The sequence below is a fragment of the Ylistrum balloti genome, unplaced genomic scaffold (assembly GCF_031769215.1).
Source record: "Ylistrum balloti isolate Yb309-2 unplaced genomic scaffold, AGI_CSIRO_Ybal_v1 Utg370344, whole genome shotgun sequence".
In the NCBI taxonomy this organism is placed as follows: domain Eukaryota; kingdom Metazoa; phylum Mollusca; class Bivalvia; order Pectinida; family Pectinidae; genus Ylistrum; species Ylistrum balloti.
This window is the reverse complement of record NW_026782247.1, coordinates 2694244-2716953: the sequence shown is the minus strand read 5'-3', so window position 1 is coordinate 2716953 and position 22710 is coordinate 2694244. Positions and strand designations below refer to the sequence as shown.

Below are 22710 nucleotides of genomic sequence, written 5' to 3'. Positions count from 1 at the left end.
GTATCTACCAAGACAATGCCTATCGAGACGGTACGTACTGAAACATTATCTACCAAGACAATGCCTATCGAGACGGTACGTACTGAAACAGTATCTACCAAGACAATGCCTATCGAGACGGTACGTACTGAAACAGTATCTACCAAGACAATGTCTATCGAGACGGTACGTACTGAAACAGTATCTACCAAGACAATGCCTATCGAGACGGTACGTACTGAAACAGTATCTACCAAGACAATGTCTATCGAGACGGTACGTACTGAAACAGTATCTACCAAGACAATGCCTATCGAGACGGTACATACTGAAACAGTATCTACCAAGACAATGCCTATCGAGACGGTACGTACTGAAACAGTATCTACCAAGACAATGCCTATCGAGACGGTTCCTGTCAAGACGTTACCTTCCGAGATCTGCCACACATTAATCTGTATGTGAATGCCAATAACCAGTTGAACTACTCTTTGGTCACACATGATTTATAAACAAACCTTGGTTTGGTTGGTATCACAGGTTATATGATATGTGAGTATCTTGTCCCATTAATACAAGAGCTAGGTTGATATCACAGATAAGCTCAGAGTTTCAGCTTGTATAGTGATCTAGTGAAACTCTGAAAACTATTGTAAGATACAAGCTTTGGATGTGTTGCCATGTTCCACCGTTTGTGGCGCCGATGGATCCAACGTCCTCTCTAAATCGGACACCTGTTGGATAAAACACATTAAACAATGACATTACAACCATTAGTATATATCAAAAATGTGTATTCCGATATTTAAACAATAAAAAGTTTTTTTCTGGGGGCTGACTGTTTCTCTGACGTATTTATATTTTATTACTGGCTTAATTCAAAGATTTACATTTGGTATATCCCAGAATGATCAGACATGTGGGATACCCTAGAATGATCAGATATGTGTTATACCCTGGAATGATCAGATATGTGGTATATCCTGGAATGATCAGATATGTGGGATATCCTGGAATGATCAGATATGTGGTATATCCTGGAATGATCAGATATGCGGTATATCCTGGAATGATCAGATATATGGGGTATCCTGGAATGATCAGATATGTGGGATATCCTGGAATGATCAGATATGTGGGATATCCTGGAATGATCAGATATGTGGGATATCCTGGAATGATCAGATATGTGGGATATATCCTGGAATTATCAGATATATGGGATATCCTGGAATGATCAGATATATGGGATATCCTGGAATGATCAGATATGTGGGATATATCCTGGAATTATCAGATATGTGGGATATCATGGAATGATCAGATATATGGGATATCCTGGGATGATCAGATATGTGGGATATATCCTGGAATTATCAGATATGTGGGATATCATGGAATGATCAGATATATGGGATATCCTAGAATGATCAGATATGTGGGATATATCCTAGAATGATCAGATATGTGTTATACCCTAGAATGATCAGATATGTGGGATATATCCTAGAATGATCAGATATGTGTTATACCCTAGAATGATCAGATATGTGGGATATATCCTAGAATGATCAGATATGTGTTATACCCTAGAATGATCAGATATGTGGGATATATCCTAGAATGATCAGATATGTGTTATACTCTAGAATGATCAGATATGTGTTATACCCTAGAATGATCAGATATGTGTTATACCCTAGAATGATCAGATATGTGTTATACCTTAGAATGATCAGATATGTGGAATTATCAGATATGTGGGATATCCTGGAATGATCAGATATATGGGATATCCTGGAATGATCAGATATGTGGGATATATCCTGGAATTATCAGATATGTGGGATATCCTGGAATGATCAGATATATGGGATATCCTGGAATGATCAGATATGTGGGATATCCTAGAATGATCAGATATGTGGGATATATCCTAGAATGATCAGATATGTGTTATACCCTAGAATGATCAGATATGTGGGATATATCCTAGAATGATCTGATATGTGTTATACCCTAGAATGATCAGATATGTGTTATACCCTAGACTGATCAGATATATGGGATATCCTAGAATGATCAGATATGTGTTATACCTTAGAATGATCAGATATGTGGGATACCCTAGAATGATCAGATATGTGGGATATCCTAGAATGATCAGATATGTGTTATACCCTAGAATGATCAGATATGTGGGATACCCTAGAATGATCAGATATGTGGGATACCCTAGAATGATCAGATATGTGGGATACCCTAGAATGATCAGATATGTGGGATATCCTAGAATGATCAGATATATGGGATATATCCTAAAATGATCAGATATATGGGATATATCCTAGAATGATCAGATATATGGGATATCCTAGAATGATCAGATATGTGGGATATATCCTAGAATGATCAGATATATGGGATGTCCTAGAATGATCAGATATGTGGGATATCCTAGAATGATCATATATGTGGGATATCCTGGAATGATCAGATATGTGGGATATCCTAGAATGATCAGATATGTGTTATACCCTAGAATGATCAGATATGTGTTATACCTTAGAATGATCAGATATGTGGGATACCCTAGAATGATCAGATATGTGGGATACCCTAGAATGATCAGATGTGTTATACCCTGGAATGATCAGATATGTGGGATACCCTAGAATGATCAGATATGTGGGATACCCTAGGGATATCCTAGAATGATCAGATATGTGGGATATCTTAGAATGATCAGATATGTGGGATATCCTAGAATGATCAGATATGTGGGATATCCTAGAATGATCAGATATATGGGATATCCTAGAATGATCAGATATGTGGGATATATCCTAGAATGATCAGATATATGGGATATATCCTAGAATGATCAGATATGTGGGATATCCTAGAATGATCAGATATGTGGGATATATCCTAGAATGATCAGATATATGGGATATATCCTAGAATGATAAGATATGTGGGATACCCTAGAATGATCAGATATGTGGGATATCCTAGAATGATCAGATATGTGTTATACCCTGGAATGATCAGATATGTGGGATACCTTAGAATGATCAGATATGTGGGATATATCCTAGAATGATCAGATATGTGTTATACCCTAGAATGATCAGATATGTGGGATATCCTATAATGATCAGATATGTGGGATATCCTATAATGATCAGATATGTGGGATACCCTAGAATGATCAGATATGTGGGATATCCTGGACTAATGTACCTTCCCATCAAAACTTTCATATTTCTTTCAATCTATTTTCTTTTTCTTCAGTCGTCTAATAGGTTGTAAAATTTGGACACATCACTGACGAGTCCTAGAAGGAGGAGATGACTGTATAATGAATTTTACGTCAATATTTTGTCCTACTGTATCTTTATCAAAAAGATTGAACAGCGTTGCTATAAAGATAATCAAAATATATGTGTTTACATTTTTTGGATGCTGAATGCCTGCTGATTGTACAAAGGACCCACATTAAGAATTAATTAGATCAGAGCCAAACGATCAATTATCACCAGAACAAACCCCCACTAGAAGACCAGCAACATTATCGTTTAATCCTGAAACGTATTCAGGAGGTTACATAACATACGTACATTTATGGTAGATTTTCCGTTTCCTCTCGTCCTTGCTAGCAGCTCCTTGACAGCTTCCTAGTGAAATAAAAATATGAACTCTTCATACGTTGAAGAAAACAACATAATGAATATTGTATAATAAGTTGTTGGGTTGCTGATTAAAGAAAAAGGAAAATATGAAGATACAATATACTATCATTCACATAGCATAGTTACTCACAGTACCTTGAGTTTAGGGCATAGTTACTCACAGTACCTTGAGTTTAGGGCATAGTTACTCACAGTACCTTGAGTTTAGGGCATAGTTACTCACTAGTTACTCACAGTACCTTGAGTTTATTGCATAGTTACTCACAGTACCTTGAGTTTAGGGCATAGTTACTCACAGTACCTTGAGTTAAGGGCAAAGTTACTCACAGTACCTTGAGTATAGGGCATAGTTACTCACAGTACCTTGAGTTAAGGGCATAGTTACTCACAGTACCTTGAGTTAAGGGCAAAGTTACTCACAGTACCTTGAGTATAGGGCATAGTTACTCACAGTACCTTGAGTTAAGGGCATAGTTACTCACAGTACCTTGAGTTAAGGGCATAGTTACTCACAGTACCTTGAGTTAAGGGCATAGTTACTCACAGTACCTTTGATTTAGGGCATAGTTACTCACAGTACCTTGAGTTTAGGAATATATATCGTCACAAATATCTTTATTAATGTCGTGTGTTGTTGAGTTGATGAAGTTCATAATTTTCTTATTTACGATAGATTTGACCTTTATTTACATTCTATCTACATTATTTATCAATTAAAGAATTACCGTTATGTGATCTAATCTATAACACTGTTATATAAAAGGCCTTCGGCGTCCATCGACCCAGAGGATTATCGAGTCACCTACATTTACATTTCCGATTTAGATTTTTGACTTTGTGTTTGTTTTATGTACTATTTATGTAATGTAATTTATGTAATATTTGCGTCTTGATAAAGGGGCATATTGCCTCGAAAATTTAACAAATCATTTGTCCGTATTGTCGTTAGTACTTTATTGATTATATACATATATAATAGTGTATTAAGCTATGATGATGTACCAAACAATGACTTCACAATGTCTTTGTGTGTAAGGAGAGCCTTCAATACAAACCAGTGTTTTCTTGTTATCCATGTTTTCCTGGTGTAGTTGTCTCCCTCTAGATTTAAAACTCTCTATTTCCTGCACCTTTTGAGACATTTCCGCTTTGTGAGCATCTATCGTCTCTTTCAATTTTGTTTCAGATCTCTGTTTTTCACTTTCTAATCTAGAAAGATCGTCTCTTAATTTCTTTTCTTCTTCTTTCGACATATTTGACATGTTGTCGCGTACATCACTCTTTTGTCCACTAAGTGGCGGCACCGGAATTATTATACCATTTGTCCCATCAGCGGCATCAACATCATGCTCCTTCTTTCTTTTCTTCTTTTTCTTTTTCTTCTTTTCCCCAGTGTCCCCGTCTTCTAACGCAGATTTCTGTAATGAAACAATGTAATTCAAACGCAATTTTCATCTTAATTTACTGACATATCAAATAAAGAAAACTTACTAGATGATTGAAAAATAAACATACAACATGTGTATATAGGTTTCGGACCGAACACAGTTGGTGAGGAGGCGCACATGAAACACTTTTTACAGTAAAATATAATTTTAACAATTAGCACATACTTTAATGCTTGCGATATGTTTAACATTTGTTTTTTAACCATTAAGAAATTATTCGTTTTCACCTACCCCTATGAAAGTTTTTTCTCGTATCATCAAGTCCTTTGTTGGTAGAAGACCTGTGTTTCCTTTTGACGGCGATTGCTCATCCTTTTGTCGTCCCCAGACTTCAATCACTAGATGACGATCTTTCAAATAATCCAGGAACTGTAACATTGAAAAAAAAATGAATAAAACGTCACCAACAACAACTAAAAACTGATGGCAAAAATACTATCTTTAGCAAATGTCCTCCTATACTTTTAGAAATATTCATGATTAGCACTGCTAATTGATAAACACTATCAAGTTATAACGACATTCGTATCAGTTTTGTCGTCGTTAAAGTCATCGTTATTTTTTATTTATGTTAAGTAAAGTGGAGACTACTTAATTTATAAAGCGAACATGAAATTGACCGACATACAAACTAATTTTTGATACAAAATATATATGATATATACCTATTGTAAATAGCATTTACACATTGAATGTATAGCCAATGGTAATTGACAAAGACCTATTAATTCTGAAATACTTTCATTCCCGTCGTTAGCAATACAAACAAGACATTGTTCGAATCATTTTACAAACTGTATTTGAAAACCAAATTGTACAGTTAATCAAAGTATACGAGGAAGAATCCTCGCTCACTGAAAGTTAAGCAATGATCATGAAAAATACTGAAATGGAAATATACAACATAAATATTTAACATTAAATGATGAACAATAAAACTAACCATAGAAGACGATAGACAAAAACATTATTCAACACATCAATACATCTACATCTTATTTACAAAATGAGTAAAAATTGATAAAATATCTATATTCTCCTTACCCAATGTTTGTAAAAACTCTGCTAGTCACCGTCAGGTTACAGGACGTATGTTTGTATATTGCCAGTTGTTTAGAATACAACACGCTCTAAATTGTCTTTCCTTTTCTAACAGAATTCTCAATATTAAGAAAGAAAGGAGAATTGTCCTTCTTACCTGTTTTGTAACAGGGTTTTGTACATAAAATTGTTCAAAGTCGAAATCTGGAGTCATCCCTGCTACCTCCTTCGTTTGAACATAGTCGTGATCCAGGTAAAACTTGAATTTGCAAAATGACTGGAAAATAACAGAACATATTACATGCTACATTTTACATTATAACAACAGATATTGTTATATACATTTGATTAACTTCCAAAACAAAATCGACCAAAACACCTTGAATAATTACACCATTACATATATACATGATATCGGTAATTGTTTACAGGCAATTTGCATGAGAAATGCAAACATGTTTCAGATTTTAAAACTTGTAAATAACTTATAGTAGTTATTTATTGCAATCTTACTTTTGTAATATTTGTAGGTAGTCCTCTTGCTCCGTTAATTTTCAACAAGAAAGTCAAATCTTTGCCAATCTGAAAAAAATAGCAATTTATAGTCATCACGTTTGTGCAGGAGAGCCCCGAGTAACGACAGAACATCTGCGTGGGTCGATCAGGCAGGTGACCCCATCGCTATTCACATCCATACGCGGGAAACAAATCAACGTCGTCTAGATGAAAGTCAAGCGAATGATTTGCTACATCACAGTATGCTGCTGGGTTGCGTCGATTTGAGTCATTTTATTGTAAGATAAAAGCTAGACTTACGTGTTAAGTAGTAAGTGTGCATGTTGTGTTGTTATCAAACTTTAATACATAAAGTTGTAGTGTTGTAATACTTATTGTTATTTATAGCAAATCTGATATATAGACTAGTGATCTTACGAAAATAAAAACAACCTACTAATTCTGTTGTATCTTCCAGAAGTTCAATATCCTCCAAGGGTTGCTTGTTTTTATCACATGGAATCACCTCCAATTTTAAATGACCTGAAATAGGTATTCAGATATGTTAATGTAGTTCATTACTTCGTCCATAAAGTGTATTTTATTGTCAGTTTTGAGTTATTCATATGAACAATATACGCACAAAGATCATTACATTATAGTGTGATCATATCCATGTCATATCAACTTAAAATATTAAATTAAGGTTGATAAAGTTATCAGAAGAGTTTATGAAGTTCAATATGTAAGGTAATCGTGTATAAAACTCTAGATACCAGCATTTATCTCGTATTCAATTAAAATGAAAACTTCTTTTGACTTGAAACGTAAACTTGAAACGGTTTTACACCACCGCAGAGACAATCTTAAATCATATTGTAGCCCAGCCAATACCTTTGATTGTTGTCTTGTGATCGTGAATATCGGCGTTTTCCTCTATACTGCATTTATATGCAAGTGACAGTAGGTTTAGATGTGCTACTCCGATCATGATTTCTGTATCAGCCGGCTCCCAGAAGGGGTCATCTTCCTGAAGAGATTCGAGTGAATACTACTAACTGGAGTTTTCTTTAGTTATCATATTAGTGTGTATTTCCCATATATAACATTAAACTTATAAAAGATAATGAAAGCAACAACTAAAAAAATAGTCGATCTTTTTTTTTCTTATTTGTAAAGACTTTTTTTATCGTCTGTTTGACTTTGTACGTTCGTTCAGCTTACTTGTATTCTTTTGGGTTTTGTTACAAACATGTTGCACAAATAAACTTTCGAGATGACTTGTATATAATTTTATTATATATAGACGAGCTTTAACCTTTGAAACTTTCCAGTTGTCGTCCTTGGAGATAAAGTCCTGGTACAACTGCTGCATGAGTGCGTGCCGATGTATAGCCTTGTCTTTAGTCCACATCCAGTGGTTACCAGAGACGAGATCCTTCACTTTCATCCGCACCTAATATGGGTATGATATGAATTTATATGTGATCTAACTATCTATTCCTTGAAATAAAGTTACACATTGCATTTTATTCTGTACTGACTCACACTTATAAAGAAACATGGGTTTGACTACATTATATTATGTTATCCTATTTATTTCCAATTGTTCAGTTAGATATGATTTACCCACAAGGACAAACATTTTTTATGAATGCACGATTGCTTAATATACTTATATACACTGTAATCTAAATGACTCGTACAATAATTTCGCTTTATAAATGAAAATTACATTTCAACTTAGTTTTGATTTGTTTCCTCATCAGTTATGTATGATTATGAATGTAGTGTCGTTATGGGTTCCGAATTGAATCATTACAGATTAAACTATGACCAGCGAATCAAATCACAACAACAATGGCGTTTCAGGAACCAGTGTATTTCAGGTTAATCCCGTGCTTTTATACAAGGGGAGATCACTCGGACTCATTCAACTTGCTCACACTAATAATTATAATATAGAACACTACAGTGAATTCATTCTTATTTATAAGCCAGTGTCAATCAATATATTTCAATTGGTCTTGCCCAAAGCTTACAAGGGAAACGTGAACGTGAACGTTACTTACTTCTAATTATTTGATATCTTCTGATATCGATTGTCGATCAAAAAGTTTTCCAGCCACACACCATAAATTTTAATTCATGTTGACATAGTTCATGATAAACACTCGTACCTGACGTTTTTCTGATATCATTAGACATAAAAACTATGAAATGTATAGAATCAAATTATGGAACTAGTACACCTCTCATTCTAGAAGTGTCTCGTATGATTCGACATGTAGGCCTGTAGGATCATTGACGGGTCCGAATAGGATGTATGATGTATGGTTTATTCAGTATTTGGCTCCATTGTATCGAATTCTAAATTTGTATTAAATGGTGCTTTTCATTTGCCCTTTGTAGAGTTTTATTTAACAGAAGTCACGATGGAACAGTATTTTCTCTCCGAGTGCTGAGCGCGTAGTGAATGCAACAATGACGTCACACTTAACACACGCTTGATGTCATTTGCTTGTATCAAAGCATTTCTCGTTAATATAGTTGTATTCACAAATATGATATATTACACAAACATGAGTGCTAAACATTAAGAAAAAACAGGTGATCTAAGATATTAATTTAATAATGATTTTCCAAACATTGCAGTCACTGGAAAGGGTTGTGCTTATTATCATACACGTGAATGGGAATAAGAGAAGTGAATTTAAAAGTTTATGATACGTTCGCTCATTAGTTCTCACTTCAGTGATATCCGCCTGAAACAGTTAACATCCAATTAAATCATTATTATGGTTAAAAGTAGGATAGACACACAGATTCTTACCTCAAGAAATACTGACAATTTATAAAAATGATATCAGAATAAATACAGTATAATCGAAAAGACATAATTATCTCCCATTTCTATAACTTCGTAATAGACAGTCAAGCCATTATTGATGACGTAATATTGTGTTGCCAATTAGGCAGTCATGTACGTAGGCCTACTGAGGCAGTAAAACTATGTTAGCATCTGAAGATTTTAAATGGAAGTGCTTACTAATGAGAAGTATTTCCAATTCTATTATATATATATCTATTTCATGCTATGTGTTGTAGAAAGCGTTATATACTGGCTGCGATAGAAGATCGTTAATGTGACAGCTGAACTGTCTCTTATTGCTATGGAGGTGATCACTACGTTTCTCGTTTTGAAGCATTTCAAACATGCTTCCTTATTATTTTCAGTGCAAAATTATTTATGAACGTACATTAAAGAGGTTAAACTGAATAAACCACACAGGTATTATACTGCTGTCCACTGCATGTGTGTGGACTCTCATAAAAATGACGTCAAACGTCTTACGCTGACCGGCTGCCTTGATGGCTATGTATTGGTTATCATTAAATATGACGTTATATAGGTAGGGTAAATTTAAAGTCATTTTAACGAGGAAATTCTTAAAATAATAGCTGCATCATGGACCACATTCAATTTGCTCGTTTTTTTTTAAAAAAAATGTTTTATTATTTTAAGATGGTACCTCTGTAGGGCCTCTGTATAGACTTCGAAATGAGGGAGCTAGTAAAGCGACCTCAAACTTTACTTTCTTGTCCATTTCCTCAGACATGGCGTTGGCTTCATTCACGATCCGGAGTACCTGTGTGACTTCTTCTTGTAAAATCAGGTCCTCTGCAACGACGCAATTAATTGAAACAAGTTAAATATGTTATTAAAGACAATTAACAACTAAGGCATGTGCAAACGGTACCGTGTTACACTTGAAGGATGTAGTTTTGCTTGTGAACACAATTTTTCATTTCACTTTGTTAATTACTCTTTATATTAATGATCAAATTATGTTTTTTGACACTTCAGTATTTTTTTCTTTGTCTATTGAAACCATGTTATGAAAACCAGAGAACTATTTCTTATTAACGATAAGGTAAAGAATGAGGTCCTCGACATATTTCTGAATTTTCTTTATCCGACCAAGTATCATCGTTTTCCTGCAACTAACCTTTAGACGTGCCATCTTTTGAAACCAGGCCGGCCATCATAGCCAGCTCCTGTTGCGCCTGATCGAAGGTTGGAGTGTTGATTTTACCCCCACTTTCAGCAAGTTTTGCAGCTTCAGAAGGATGATGGAAAATGTATAGAGCATTCGCTCCGAACAGTACCCTACACCATTGATGATAAAGAATCAATAAAAATGAGATGCTTTCAAAAATAACCGGTATTGTAATGAGACTGAATGGCAATCGGTAGCATCCCAGAAAGAAAGTTACATACAAGCACAGGTCAAGTGTCATGGAACGCATACGAAATCAAACAATCGAATGTGCATTAAATAATGTATTAATCTTGGAACCGAAACCTTTCCGATATTATAATTCAGCCTTGGTGCAGTGCATATAGGTGCAATTATTGTAACACGCGCTTCTGCAAATTTTCGTTGGTGTGAGATCTGAATTTCTTTTATAATTATTAGTAATTAAGTGTTCTGTCACAAGTGTATTGATTTTTTTTTCTGTGCATACCGTTTTCTTGTACCGTCATTTAACTATTTGAATATCATTAATTAAGAACATATCTGAGGAAATAAAATTTCCACACAACACCATTAATAGTTAATCTTTCAGCACAACTAATACATGGTTAAATTATGAGGAATAAAATGCATGCCATATTTACATACAGGTCTAAATGTTTTGCCTAACAATGTTGTTTGAAAGCTTGAAAATACAATAGATGGAAGACAATTACATTTTTCGGTGGTTTTGTTCAAATATGTTTTAATTAGTTGTCAGGAATGACTGATCATAAACTCACAACCCGGAGCATAATATTAGTCATGTATAGATATTAAAATTATGTTAGTTATGCTGTGTACCGTGAATATAGCATACCTGTCGTGATGATGTAGTCTAGTCTCGGCTAATATCTTCTGACCATTGACGGTCACTTTGGCGGTATCAACTGGTATAATTAGCACTGACCCATCTTTGTTCAGGATCTCCGCATGGTTGGGTTGGATGCTGAAGATTTAAATTAGAATATGTAATTGTTTTTATAAAGATCTTGATCTAACTTTGCAATGTATTTTTCTTTCTTTTAAGATCTTGATATAACTTGGTAAACTTTTAAAATTGAAGTCTGCTCAAAGGGATGCAATATTAGACTCAGTAATTGGTCTTAACTTTTGCTGAATATGCTATGCTTTGTGTGAGAGCGGTTACAATTGCCATAATTTAAAGAACATTCTTGAAATTGGGGTCTGAATCCAACAATCCTATAATTGGACGAGTGTAATTTGTGATGATGAATATGGACGAATCTTCTATGTTGTAACGTCTCATGGACGTCTTAGTCACTTGTCATCATTGCATTATGATGGTAGAATAAATTATACTATACTAAGATATTTCAGATTGATGGAAACAGTACCAATTCGATATATAAGGAACACACTGTCATTACGTACTATTGTAGGCTGCTGTTTGTGTACAGCTGAGGACAAAAGTGGAAAGGAAAGATTATGTTTTCTTAACATCTTAAACACTCACCCCAAGCCTGCAAGTGGTATATCTGCACCTGATTCTGATGCCTTTCTACCTATTAGAGCTTTGTCTGAAGAAGATATACGAAACGTCAATTTAAGTCATACTATGCTGACAAAAGGCTTTACATACCTTTAGAATTAAAAAAAAACTCTTTTCAATGTTTGAAAATGGATTTCAAATCTAATGTATATCACACTATTAGCCAATTATATATAGTTACTGTAAATACCTGAACATTCATGTGTGCGACGAAAGCTAGAGAGAAATGCTATATATTCAATTATTTCACTACATGTTCATTATATCATTACGTAGTTTTACGTCTACGAGAATCAAATAAAATATTAATCACCTTTATCGCAAAAGTGGACGACCATTCCGGAAAGTGCAGGATCCTCATTAAGATTCCAGAAGTGCGGTGTAACTTTCTTATGCTCCGCCAACCTTCTTTCATCTTCAATTTTCGCCTATAAATCAAAAGAGTGGAAGCCACAATATCATACTAATTATCATACTAAACATATATAATTATTATTTATATATATAATTGTTATTTCAATATTCTGAAAAGAGATAACGTGTTAATTCATAATTCGGAATAATTTGCATTTTCAATAATTTGATATCATAGAAAACATACAATGTTCAGTTAATCATAATTTAACATGTTTTGAAATTTATTATTTATTATGAAATTGAAGTGCATGCATATGCATTTTCCCTAACCACTTGATATTTTATTCACAGTAATTGTGAAACGCCACAGAAACATTTACCTCCATATAATTACTCCTGCTCTCCGAACATGGAGTTTATGTAGATAGTGATGAATAATTCACCAATACTTCTATATAACTTATAGAGTTGGATGGAGTGTTGACATACCTGGTTTTCCTTCTGGGCTATCTCTAGCTTTTGTTCCCAAGTGGTTTTCATCTCTTCCATTTCCCTTTGGTTTTGTTGAAGTTGTTCCTCTAATAATCGTTTTTCCTCACTTGTGACTACAATTCAATACGTACTTTGATATTTACACATAATATACTGAAACCTGCATTAGCGATGAAATGACTTCGTTACACAGATACTAATTGAATATGAACACGTCGTAATAAAAATGAACACATCGTATTGGAAATCTGATAATATCTACATATATAGAAAAACAAGGATACTGTCAACTTATTTTACGATTAAAGCAGAATAAAACAGACCTATTCAACTTTCCAGTCTTTTTTTGTACTCTGTCTATATACAGAAAAAATGTACCTCCTGAACTTTCTCCCTGTATTGCACTGATTCCGCCTTCCTGTAACAGCTTCTGTAACCGCGCGTTTTCCTCTCGTAGTTCTCGAATAAGTTTGTCTGTGGGATTTTCGTTGACAGTCGCTGTAGTCTTGATCGCTTTTGCTCTATCAGCTTTATAAACAAGAAAACATCAAATCATGGTTTTAACGAACAGTTTGCAGTTCTCCGCCGACTATCATATTGATTTGTAAATAAAATATGTAACGATGTGGATTGAAATGAAACGTTTGACTTTTTAGTTATATCGTTTAGCATTCTGATTACAGAATGGTGTATTTTAACGCTACATAATAATAACGACAGTTAACGAATAACAACCCAATTCTTCTATCATAACTACAAATCATGTTTTACAACAGACTATCAAAAAAGGAAAAATTGTAATATAAAAAATCGATAAGACAGAACCGACAATTTTGTCAATATCAAGAAATGTTTCTTACCAAACCTGAGAGTGGATAAAGTTTCTTTGTAATTGATATCAGCAGGACTTAGTGCAGCAATCTAGTGAAACGTAGTAGATATTTGTAAGTATCTAGATACAATAGAGAAGGTCGCGTTTGATCCTAATAATATTGTTATCTAGTTTTGAATTTTGCAATGTGAACAAAGGACATATACAATGAATGTTTTAACTATACATTAAAAATTGCAGTCATTAATCTAAATCAAACATGCAAACTCTCAAAAGGTATTGAAGAGGAATGTTCAACTTCAAGAAAAATATCAACGTGAAGGATTACTCCGTTATATTTTGTTAGTATTTATTTACAATCTTCATAAAGTAATGCAATTGTGCCAAAACAATCAGACCTAGCTGCTTGTTATCAATTCAGAATACAACATATCGCTTATTAAAAACATCTACTTGGCAATAGTCTAATATGAAAACGACATTAAATGTTTAATATTTGGTAAAAGAAAGTATCAATTATGTGATATAACTAGGGGTAATATAAATGTTATGACTTACCATGATAGTCTTACTGTTGCCACCAAGAGCATTCTTTAACAATTTCGTCAATGCTGAATCTCTATACGGAACTGCAAAGGATTTTACGTCAAACTTCAGAGCAGATTTATGAAGTTGAAATGCTCGAAAGTATTTAAGTATAAATTCATTAATCGATATATATTGAAAATAACTACTTAAGCAAACTAAACTAATTCAAAATATGATAATTTGCATAAATGTGCTCATTTTAAATCTCATCTACCTAAAATTGAGTTTTGTTTACAAAACATATAAGGTTGTAACTTACTGAAAGGCTTGCTCTTAGCTAGAGCATTGATGACATTTCCAAGTGAACTTAGAGACTGGTTAATGCTACTGCCTTCTTTAAGCCTGTCTCCTTGTGCTCCAGTACTCGCAACTCTCTCGCTGATAAAATGAAACCATGCTTAATCTGTATAAACTACATGCAAGTTAAGCTGAGCAAATTAATATGTTTTATAATGTAAGCAGGACAAGGTAAAGTCGCACTTCGAACACACAGACATTGTTACGGGTTTCAAATAATTAATTTAATGTAGTTTGCTTAACAAAATAATTTTACGGTACTGAAATCACTATAATTCTTTCTTGACCTCAATAACATTTGTAGTTGTGGTATCATCCCAGCATCGTGTTATTCTCATTACGTTATATCAACACTGACTACATTTCTTCAGGTAGCACCTGTTATCAGTCTGTTTTATTTCAGCCCTTCGACAAGTCTTCTATTGAGTAAAAATAGGAGAATAGAACAATAACATCTGATAAAACAGAGACGAAAAGTAATATTTATCAAATGTAAATTTTATGTAATTTTATTAAGTTAATTTAACTCGAGAATGGGTAACGATATTGACAAAATACATTCTGATTACAACATCCTAATATGTTTGTCGACTGCACGATAATCGTATCCCATTGTGCTCATTTTTCACCACACATTCATTACAGCTTATCTAAAAAGACATTTAACGTGAAAACATAAACCAGAATATCGTTCAGAGAACACCTTTAACATGTACATGTGTGTTACTCAGGTAGAATACCTGTGACTCCATACCGACTTGGCGAAGGGAAGATTTCTGTTTATCATAACGAGTGAAGAGTCAGACTAAACACAGAAGTCTATAAATAGCAAGGGCATTAACATTGAATGCCTTTAGTTAAAAAAGGTACATAAAAAATCTTGCTTATTCTGTCGACCAGATAAATGAGGGTTCTGGTCTACAATTTGGGGTCTTGTCTTACCTGCCAGCCAAGTCCACGAGGTTGATAACTGATGTCTTTGTCATATTCTGACCAGTGCTATCCTTTGATTCCTGTTTGAAGTGGATGGCCACGATGGTGTGAGCGCGGCTGTAACAAAACATTGCGATTTCAAAACTCTTACACATTATACTGATGTAGACAATGGATATTTCCTACACACATTTCAAAAATATCCGTATTCCTATTAGATGGTGGACGAGATGCAATTGTATGCTTCAATAGTTTTGTAGAAGCTGAGAGTACGAAGTACAGGTCGCCTTACTAGCTTACACAAGTGGGAATTTTCTGTTAGTTGAGCGATGGCCTGACCAGTTAGAGATCGTAGGGTTGTTAGTTCGAACCCTGTCACGCGCAGGGTATTTTCATTAATCATTCCTATTATAGTTTTACCACTTATTCTTGTTTTACTTGTCTTTTCGGTTAGAGATTATAGGATAAAAAATTTCTATCTAGATCAACACAAAAACAGATAAAACTGTACCACCCTATTTCTCCATTTCTGCGAACGTATATTTATCCAGAAACAATATGGTAACTTTTTCATTCAGAGTTGACTTTATGCAAGATACACTTTGCATTTGTTTGTTATACACAGTGAATAGAATAATATATATTTTAGTTTTTGCGCCGATTTTTATAACGTTACTACAGTTCGATATAAAATGACGTCACGCATCTGAATGTAAAGCTTGTACAGACCTGCTCGTGGCGTTCATGTTGGTGGACGCTACTGTTCTGTTTTTCGTGCCTTCATTGATTTTATTTTCAATTTCCGGGTAACTGTTCACAAGCGATTTCATAAGTCCTTCAACTGCATGAAAATATAATTCGAAACTTGTATTGAATGTTGAGCATCTTTGAAAAATACATGACATTTTGTAAACGATAACGAAGATTTGATGAGAAATTTTCGTTCGAATGTCATTTTCCTTTGGCACAAGGTCGAAAATGTTGCCATTTAACCATCTATATTCAAATCAAAATATAACCTTTCTGAAAACAATTATATTAAATATATGTTAGAACGGACAGAACAAATAATATACCTGCTTCAGTCTCTATCAAAACGCTTTAATCTTTCTGGCACTATAGGGGCTATAATTTTAGCGATTCTATATGAATATTTTCAGTTTTATTACCGTAGAAGCCTCGTTTTGGATCACTCTTGATGTTCATGCTTCCCCTGTTTTTAATTGTTTTGGAGTTCAGCAAATCACGCACCTGTTCGTTGTAAATTTCTAACATGCTGATCATCACCTGTTCAGTACAGGAAAAAACAAATATTTTCATTAGCACAACATTTTATAACAAAGTCCTAATTCTATGAGAGCTTTTCAAGGTCATGAATTTGGACACGATTTTACTATCGACATAACATAAATGTTCTTTTTCTCTTGGTATTGAGAAGAAGCCCGCTGAAGAATGTAACACCTTTGACCTTAAAAGTTGGTCAAGGTATCTCATTTGGACAAGCTTGAAAGCATATTGACTCAATGTCTTGACCCTGGGTCCTCTTGGTTATTGAGAAGAAATTCTTTAAAGGAAAGGGCGTCGCACCACGGCATATTCTCACTTGGCCGTCGGGTATATGAGCGAGTAAAATGGAACCATGATTAAATTTGGTAACAAAAATAAAATTAATGCTGTATGCATATTTGTAGTGTCAGTTGCTAAACATTAGAAAAGTGTATTATAATACCTTACGATGTCATTCAAAATTACCTTTACTGGATAATCGCAAACTTTTGACTATTGTCGCGTTCTAAAACACCTTGTCGGGGATACTGTTCTATACGTACAATTAGCTATCACACAAAATATATATTTTACCTCATACACTCCCTTGTCTTTAGTGTCACTGACATCGGATCGTTTTTGGTCGATAGCCTTGAAGAGCTCGGTACAGACCATGGGAACGATCCCTTTATTGGCTTGGTAACCGACCATAGAGTATGTCTTTCCACTTCCGGTCTGTCCGTACGCAAACAGAGAACAGTTGTAGCCCTTCCAGGCATTGTCAAGCACTCCTTTGCCAAGGTCGTCAAAGACTCGTTGCTAGAGAGAAACAATTTGAACAACTATCACGTGATTCCGTTCCTACCAATATTACAATATACTGTGATGTTTTACTCAGCTGTGATAGATCTAAATATAGTTCTGATGACTTTATGTGTATTTTCCGTTCCCCAAGAAATAATTTTAATTAGATACAAAGTAAATTGTTTACATGTTGATTAAGGTATGCTATGTGTACAGTTAAAACCATACGAAGATAGAATTCCTCAGTATTACAGTACATGATAAAAGAGGAGACATGTAACATCATATCTAAACAAACAAGTTCAAAGGTCAAACCCGATCAGATTAGTTTATACTAAATGTACCTGATCGGCATATTTCGGTTCTGCCGGTTCCATATATCCATCCGGGCGCTTCGTGTATCCATCATGTGACCAGTAGGAATAATCAAAGTTGAATTTCTTTGGTTCCGCTTTCATATCCTCGGGGTTGAAAATCTCCGTACATTTTCCCTCCATCTTGATGACAGGAGTGGCATTTCTGTCCTCCTCTCTTTCATTGTGAGCTAGTGTCAAGGTCAATTCGTTAGGATCATGTACTGAAGTAGCCTTACTGATGTATTGTAGATTAAATGACATTGCATGTTATGAAGGTTGCTATATATATTAATACTTTGTACATGTATCAAACAGTTGATGTTTGTTAATTTTATGTATAATTTCTGGTTAATTAAAATATTCCTATATTTAAACAAAAACTTACATGATCTTCTGATACAAAATTATGTAATAGGTGTTACCTTTGTCCTCACATTTTTTTCGTGCGTGTGATCACTGAGGAGAAGGGGGGATAATTCTAGGATCCGATATAATGTAAAAATTAACAGCGATTTCACACACTTGTGAAGATGTCGACATCAGTAGGATGATAGACGATAGTCAATTGATGGTGTGGAACATCTAATGGTACAACCTGCCAATGTTTTGACAAATGTGCACTTTTTGAAAAACCTGAAAAGACATCTCTGTGTCTGTATTGAAAAGAAGACATCATTGTTTTTATTTTTGGTTTTTCAATATTATGTTTTAAATTTTCCCTGTACTTGATACGTCGCTCTAATTGTTTTGATGATATCACTTCATGTTTACAATTTGTGGCATTGCTACAGTATTACTGTGTTATAAGTGCAAACAGCATAAGTGCATAACAAGTAATTACAAAGATTGAAGTTATCTCCCTTTATAATAGGATGAAAATTACTAACTTTCTCAGGATCAGAATTTGATAAAATTCAAAAGCTCTTTCTGAAATAAACACCAATGGAAAATCCGGACTCAATGGAAGATCCGGACTCAATGGAAGATCCGGACATACACAGTAATTATCAGTAACCTTATTTGCTAACTGTATATATATCGTATATCTAGTAAACAATCGCGCAGCGTACATCTGTAACTATAGGTCTGTAACACTAATACCTAACCTTGACATATTTTTTATACTGTGTGACATGAACGGTGACAACGATTGAACATTGCCTTTTGTATCAACTCCACTTACGTGTAAGAGTGTCAATATTTGGCTGTTGTTAAGAGTAACGCCAGCCGTTACAATGATAAAAGTTATCTTTCGCGGAAATGAAATCACCATTGTTACGTTATTTTGTTTACAGATAACTATGATATCTTATACCATCTAGATGAGTACTTCTATAATTTTCAGGAAGTATGTCAATTTAAGTTTTAAGTCTTTGAATGATTTCTTTATTTTTGTTTTTAAAGATCATTATGAATGCTATTATCACAACAATTATTCAGAACCATTACATTGTTAGAACTTTAAAAATGTACGATCAAAACTCGGGCCCAATAAACGTATGTGTAAATGTGTCTGTGAAAAGTCATGACCAGATTGCTGTGTCATTTGGTGTGGGACTAATACATTTAAATAGCATTTTTCGTTTTATTTCCTTGGTAGCAAACCAGGCATGTCTTATCTTGCTATAGTATATAGTATATATAGCATACTATATCTAGAGATAGCTATGCGTGTATGTACAATAGACGCCCCAATAGAATCACACATGGGACGCTACCAATTAAAATAAACCCTCTTCTGACAGAATTGATTTACAGCTTTGAAACCATTTTCGAAAAACAAGCAAATGTTTTGGTTAGACTTATTAAACTACGATGATCAGTACATAAATATGGTATGTTTCCACAAAGTCTTTGTATCAATAACTGAACCGGAAATAAAGACTTGCCTGACGATTAGCGATTGCGCGTGCTTGGCAACGCTGAATCGATTGTACTTATGCTGCAATCATCCTCAAACACATGTGATCATTGATGACACTGATAAACGAATTTATTACAAAGGATATGAATGGCCTCACTCGAACTGCTACCTTTACGTTTTCCGCCATCGTCCCTTATTCTCGGAACAGCTCTCTCCTTTATCTTAGTTTCCTTCTATGAATTCCTGTAGACTCGATATTCTAATCTACACAGTTACCTGTCCCCATATGGTAGACAAATCTCATGGAATCCATGTGTCTTCGAACGGAACACAAATGTCTTAAATCATCATTAACAATAACATATCCCGGGTACCATGTGACAACACGGTGTATATGTTTTCTTGTCAGTCTTCTTCGCCTTAATGTGATATACGTAACACGACAGTAACACAAAGATCAATGAGATCAATACTATTGACTGGTATGAGATACACGTGTGTACATGTGTGTATGGTATAATTAATAAGGCGGGTACGTCAGAACAACACACGTCGTGTTTTGGTAGATGATCGTCGGCAATTTAATCGATTGATATACCCTGTGAGACGAATACAAAGCGTATTTACACACCAACACACACACACTACTTAAAACACGACTCGGATCACACAATACTAGTTCTCGGTTAGATACACCTTAAAGGACTTCAAGTTGTATAGTTTCAGGTTAATACAGGACATGTGCTCGATACGGACAAGAATACACAGAGCCTTAAATATACACATTCATATTATAGCCATATTGATTATCTAAATAAAGCTTGAATTGCAATGATAAATACGTTATGTATGTAATCATGAAATATGCTATACTACAAGTATTTTTATTCTACAACAAAACAAATGTTTCTGAAATATATTATTAATGCATAGAATTTCAGAATTCCTCCGAGACCGCGACTTTTTCCTAGGTTTCAACTTTGATGAGAAGTTGTACAGTGTATAATGGAACCCTCAGTAGGTACAATCTAATTATAATAACTTATATCTCATATATCTTGTATGATATGAGGGTTTTTAGGATAACATTAACGAGTGGTGTACCACTAATAAATCATAAAGTATTCTACAGGAAAAAAAAATGATATCTTATAAGTATCAAACAAGTTATGTAAATCGATATCATTGAAAAGAAGTTCTTCAACACACGTCACCAATACACGTCATCAACATACGTCATCAACATACGTTACCAACACACGTCACCAACACACGTCATCAACATACGTCATCAACATACGTTACCAACACACGTCACCAACACACGTCACGAATAGACGTTGCCAATATACGTCACCAACACACGTCATCAACATACGTCATCAACATACGTTACCAACACACGTCACCAACACACGTCACGAATAGACGTTGCCAATATACGTCACAAACATACGTCAACAACATACGTCATCAACATACGTCACTAACATACCTCACAAACAAACGTCACAAACATATGTCACAAACATACGTCACAGACATAAGTTATCAACATACCTCACAAACATACGTTACCAACATACGTCACAAACATAAGTTATCAACATACGTCACATACATTCGGAGATTCGAACTACATGGAGATCCGGAATACATGGAAGATCCGGACATACACAGTAATTATTATTATATTATCATTATACCTAACCTCGACATAGTTTTTATATCGTGTGACATGAACGGTGACAATGATTGAACACTGCCTTTTGTATCAACTCCACTTACGTGTAAGAGTGTCAATATTTGGCTGTTGTTAAGAGTAACGCCAGCCATTACAATGATAAAAGTTATCTTTCACGGAAATGAAATCACCATTGTTACGTTATTATGTTTACAGATAACTATGATATCTTATACCATCTAGATGAGTACTTCTATAATTTTCAGGAAGTATGTCAATTTAAGTATTAAGTCTTTGAATGATTTCTTTATTTTTGTTTTTTAAAGATCATTATGAATGCTATTACCACAACAATTATTCAGAACCTTTACATTGTTAGAACTTTAAAAATGTACGATCAAAACTCGGGCCCAATAAACGTATGTGTAAATGTGTCTGTGAAAAGTCATGGCCAGAATGCCGTGTCACTTGGTGTGGGACTAATACATTTAAATAGTATTTTGCGTTTTACTTCCTTGTTAGCAAACCAGGCTACACCAACATATGTCACAAAACATACGTCACCAGCATACGTCACAAACATACGCTACCAACATGATACGTCACAAACATACGTTACCAACATGATACGTCACAAACATACGTTACCAACATGATACGTCACAAACATACGTTACCAACATGATACATCACAAACATACGTTTCCAACATGATACGTCACAAACATACGTTACCAACATGATATGCACAAACATTCGTTACCAACATGATATGCACAAACATACGTTACCAACATGATACGTCACAAACCTACGTTACCAACATGATACGTCACAAACATACGTTACCAACATGATACGTCACAAACATACGTTACCAATATACGTCATCAACATACGTTACCAACATGATATGTCATCAATATACGTTACAAACATACGTCATAAGCATACGTTGAGTTGTCTTTCGTCTTTTCTCAAACATTT

General features: G+C 34.4%; 1 protein-coding gene across 1 annotated transcript; it reads right to left on the bottom strand.

The window, feature by feature from the left end:
• Positions 1-626: 626 nt before the first annotated feature.
• Positions 627-20226, bottom strand: LOC132553713 (kinesin-like protein KIF28P). Its single transcript, XM_060217986.1, has 26 exons — positions 20185-20226; positions 18164-18358; positions 17610-17834; positions 16919-17036; positions 16479-16590; positions 15759-15866; positions 14779-14897; positions 14490-14560; positions 13960-14020; positions 13478-13627; positions 13097-13212; positions 12564-12678; positions 12215-12278; positions 11558-11686; positions 10669-10829; positions 10192-10340; positions 9409-9423; positions 7977-8114; positions 7553-7688; positions 7116-7201; positions 6677-6745; positions 6321-6440; positions 5354-5491; positions 4730-5092; positions 3603-3659; positions 627-713 (listed from the first exon to the last, which is right to left on the bottom strand). Exons 1-26 carry the CDS (start codon positions 20224-20226, stop codon positions 627-629), a joined length of 3144 nt encoding a protein of 1047 aa, XP_060073969.1.
• Between the last annotated feature and the right edge of the window lie 2484 nt (positions 20227-22710).

Bases quoted from the DNA above. Each gene is read 5' to 3' on its own strand.
- LOC132553713 (XM_060217986.1), bottom strand. From the start codon at position 20,226: ATGGCGGAAAACGTAAAGGTAGCAGTTCGAGTGAGGCCATTC. The intron at 18,359-20,184 runs ATATCCTTTGTA...ACACTAGCTCAC, and splicing joins CAGTTCGAGTGAGGCCATTC to AATGAAAGAGAGGAGGACAG. The intron at 14,898-15,758 runs GTAAGACAAGAC...TCATTTTATCAG, and splicing joins CTCGTGGACTTGGCTGGCAG to CGAGAGAGTTGCGAGTACTG.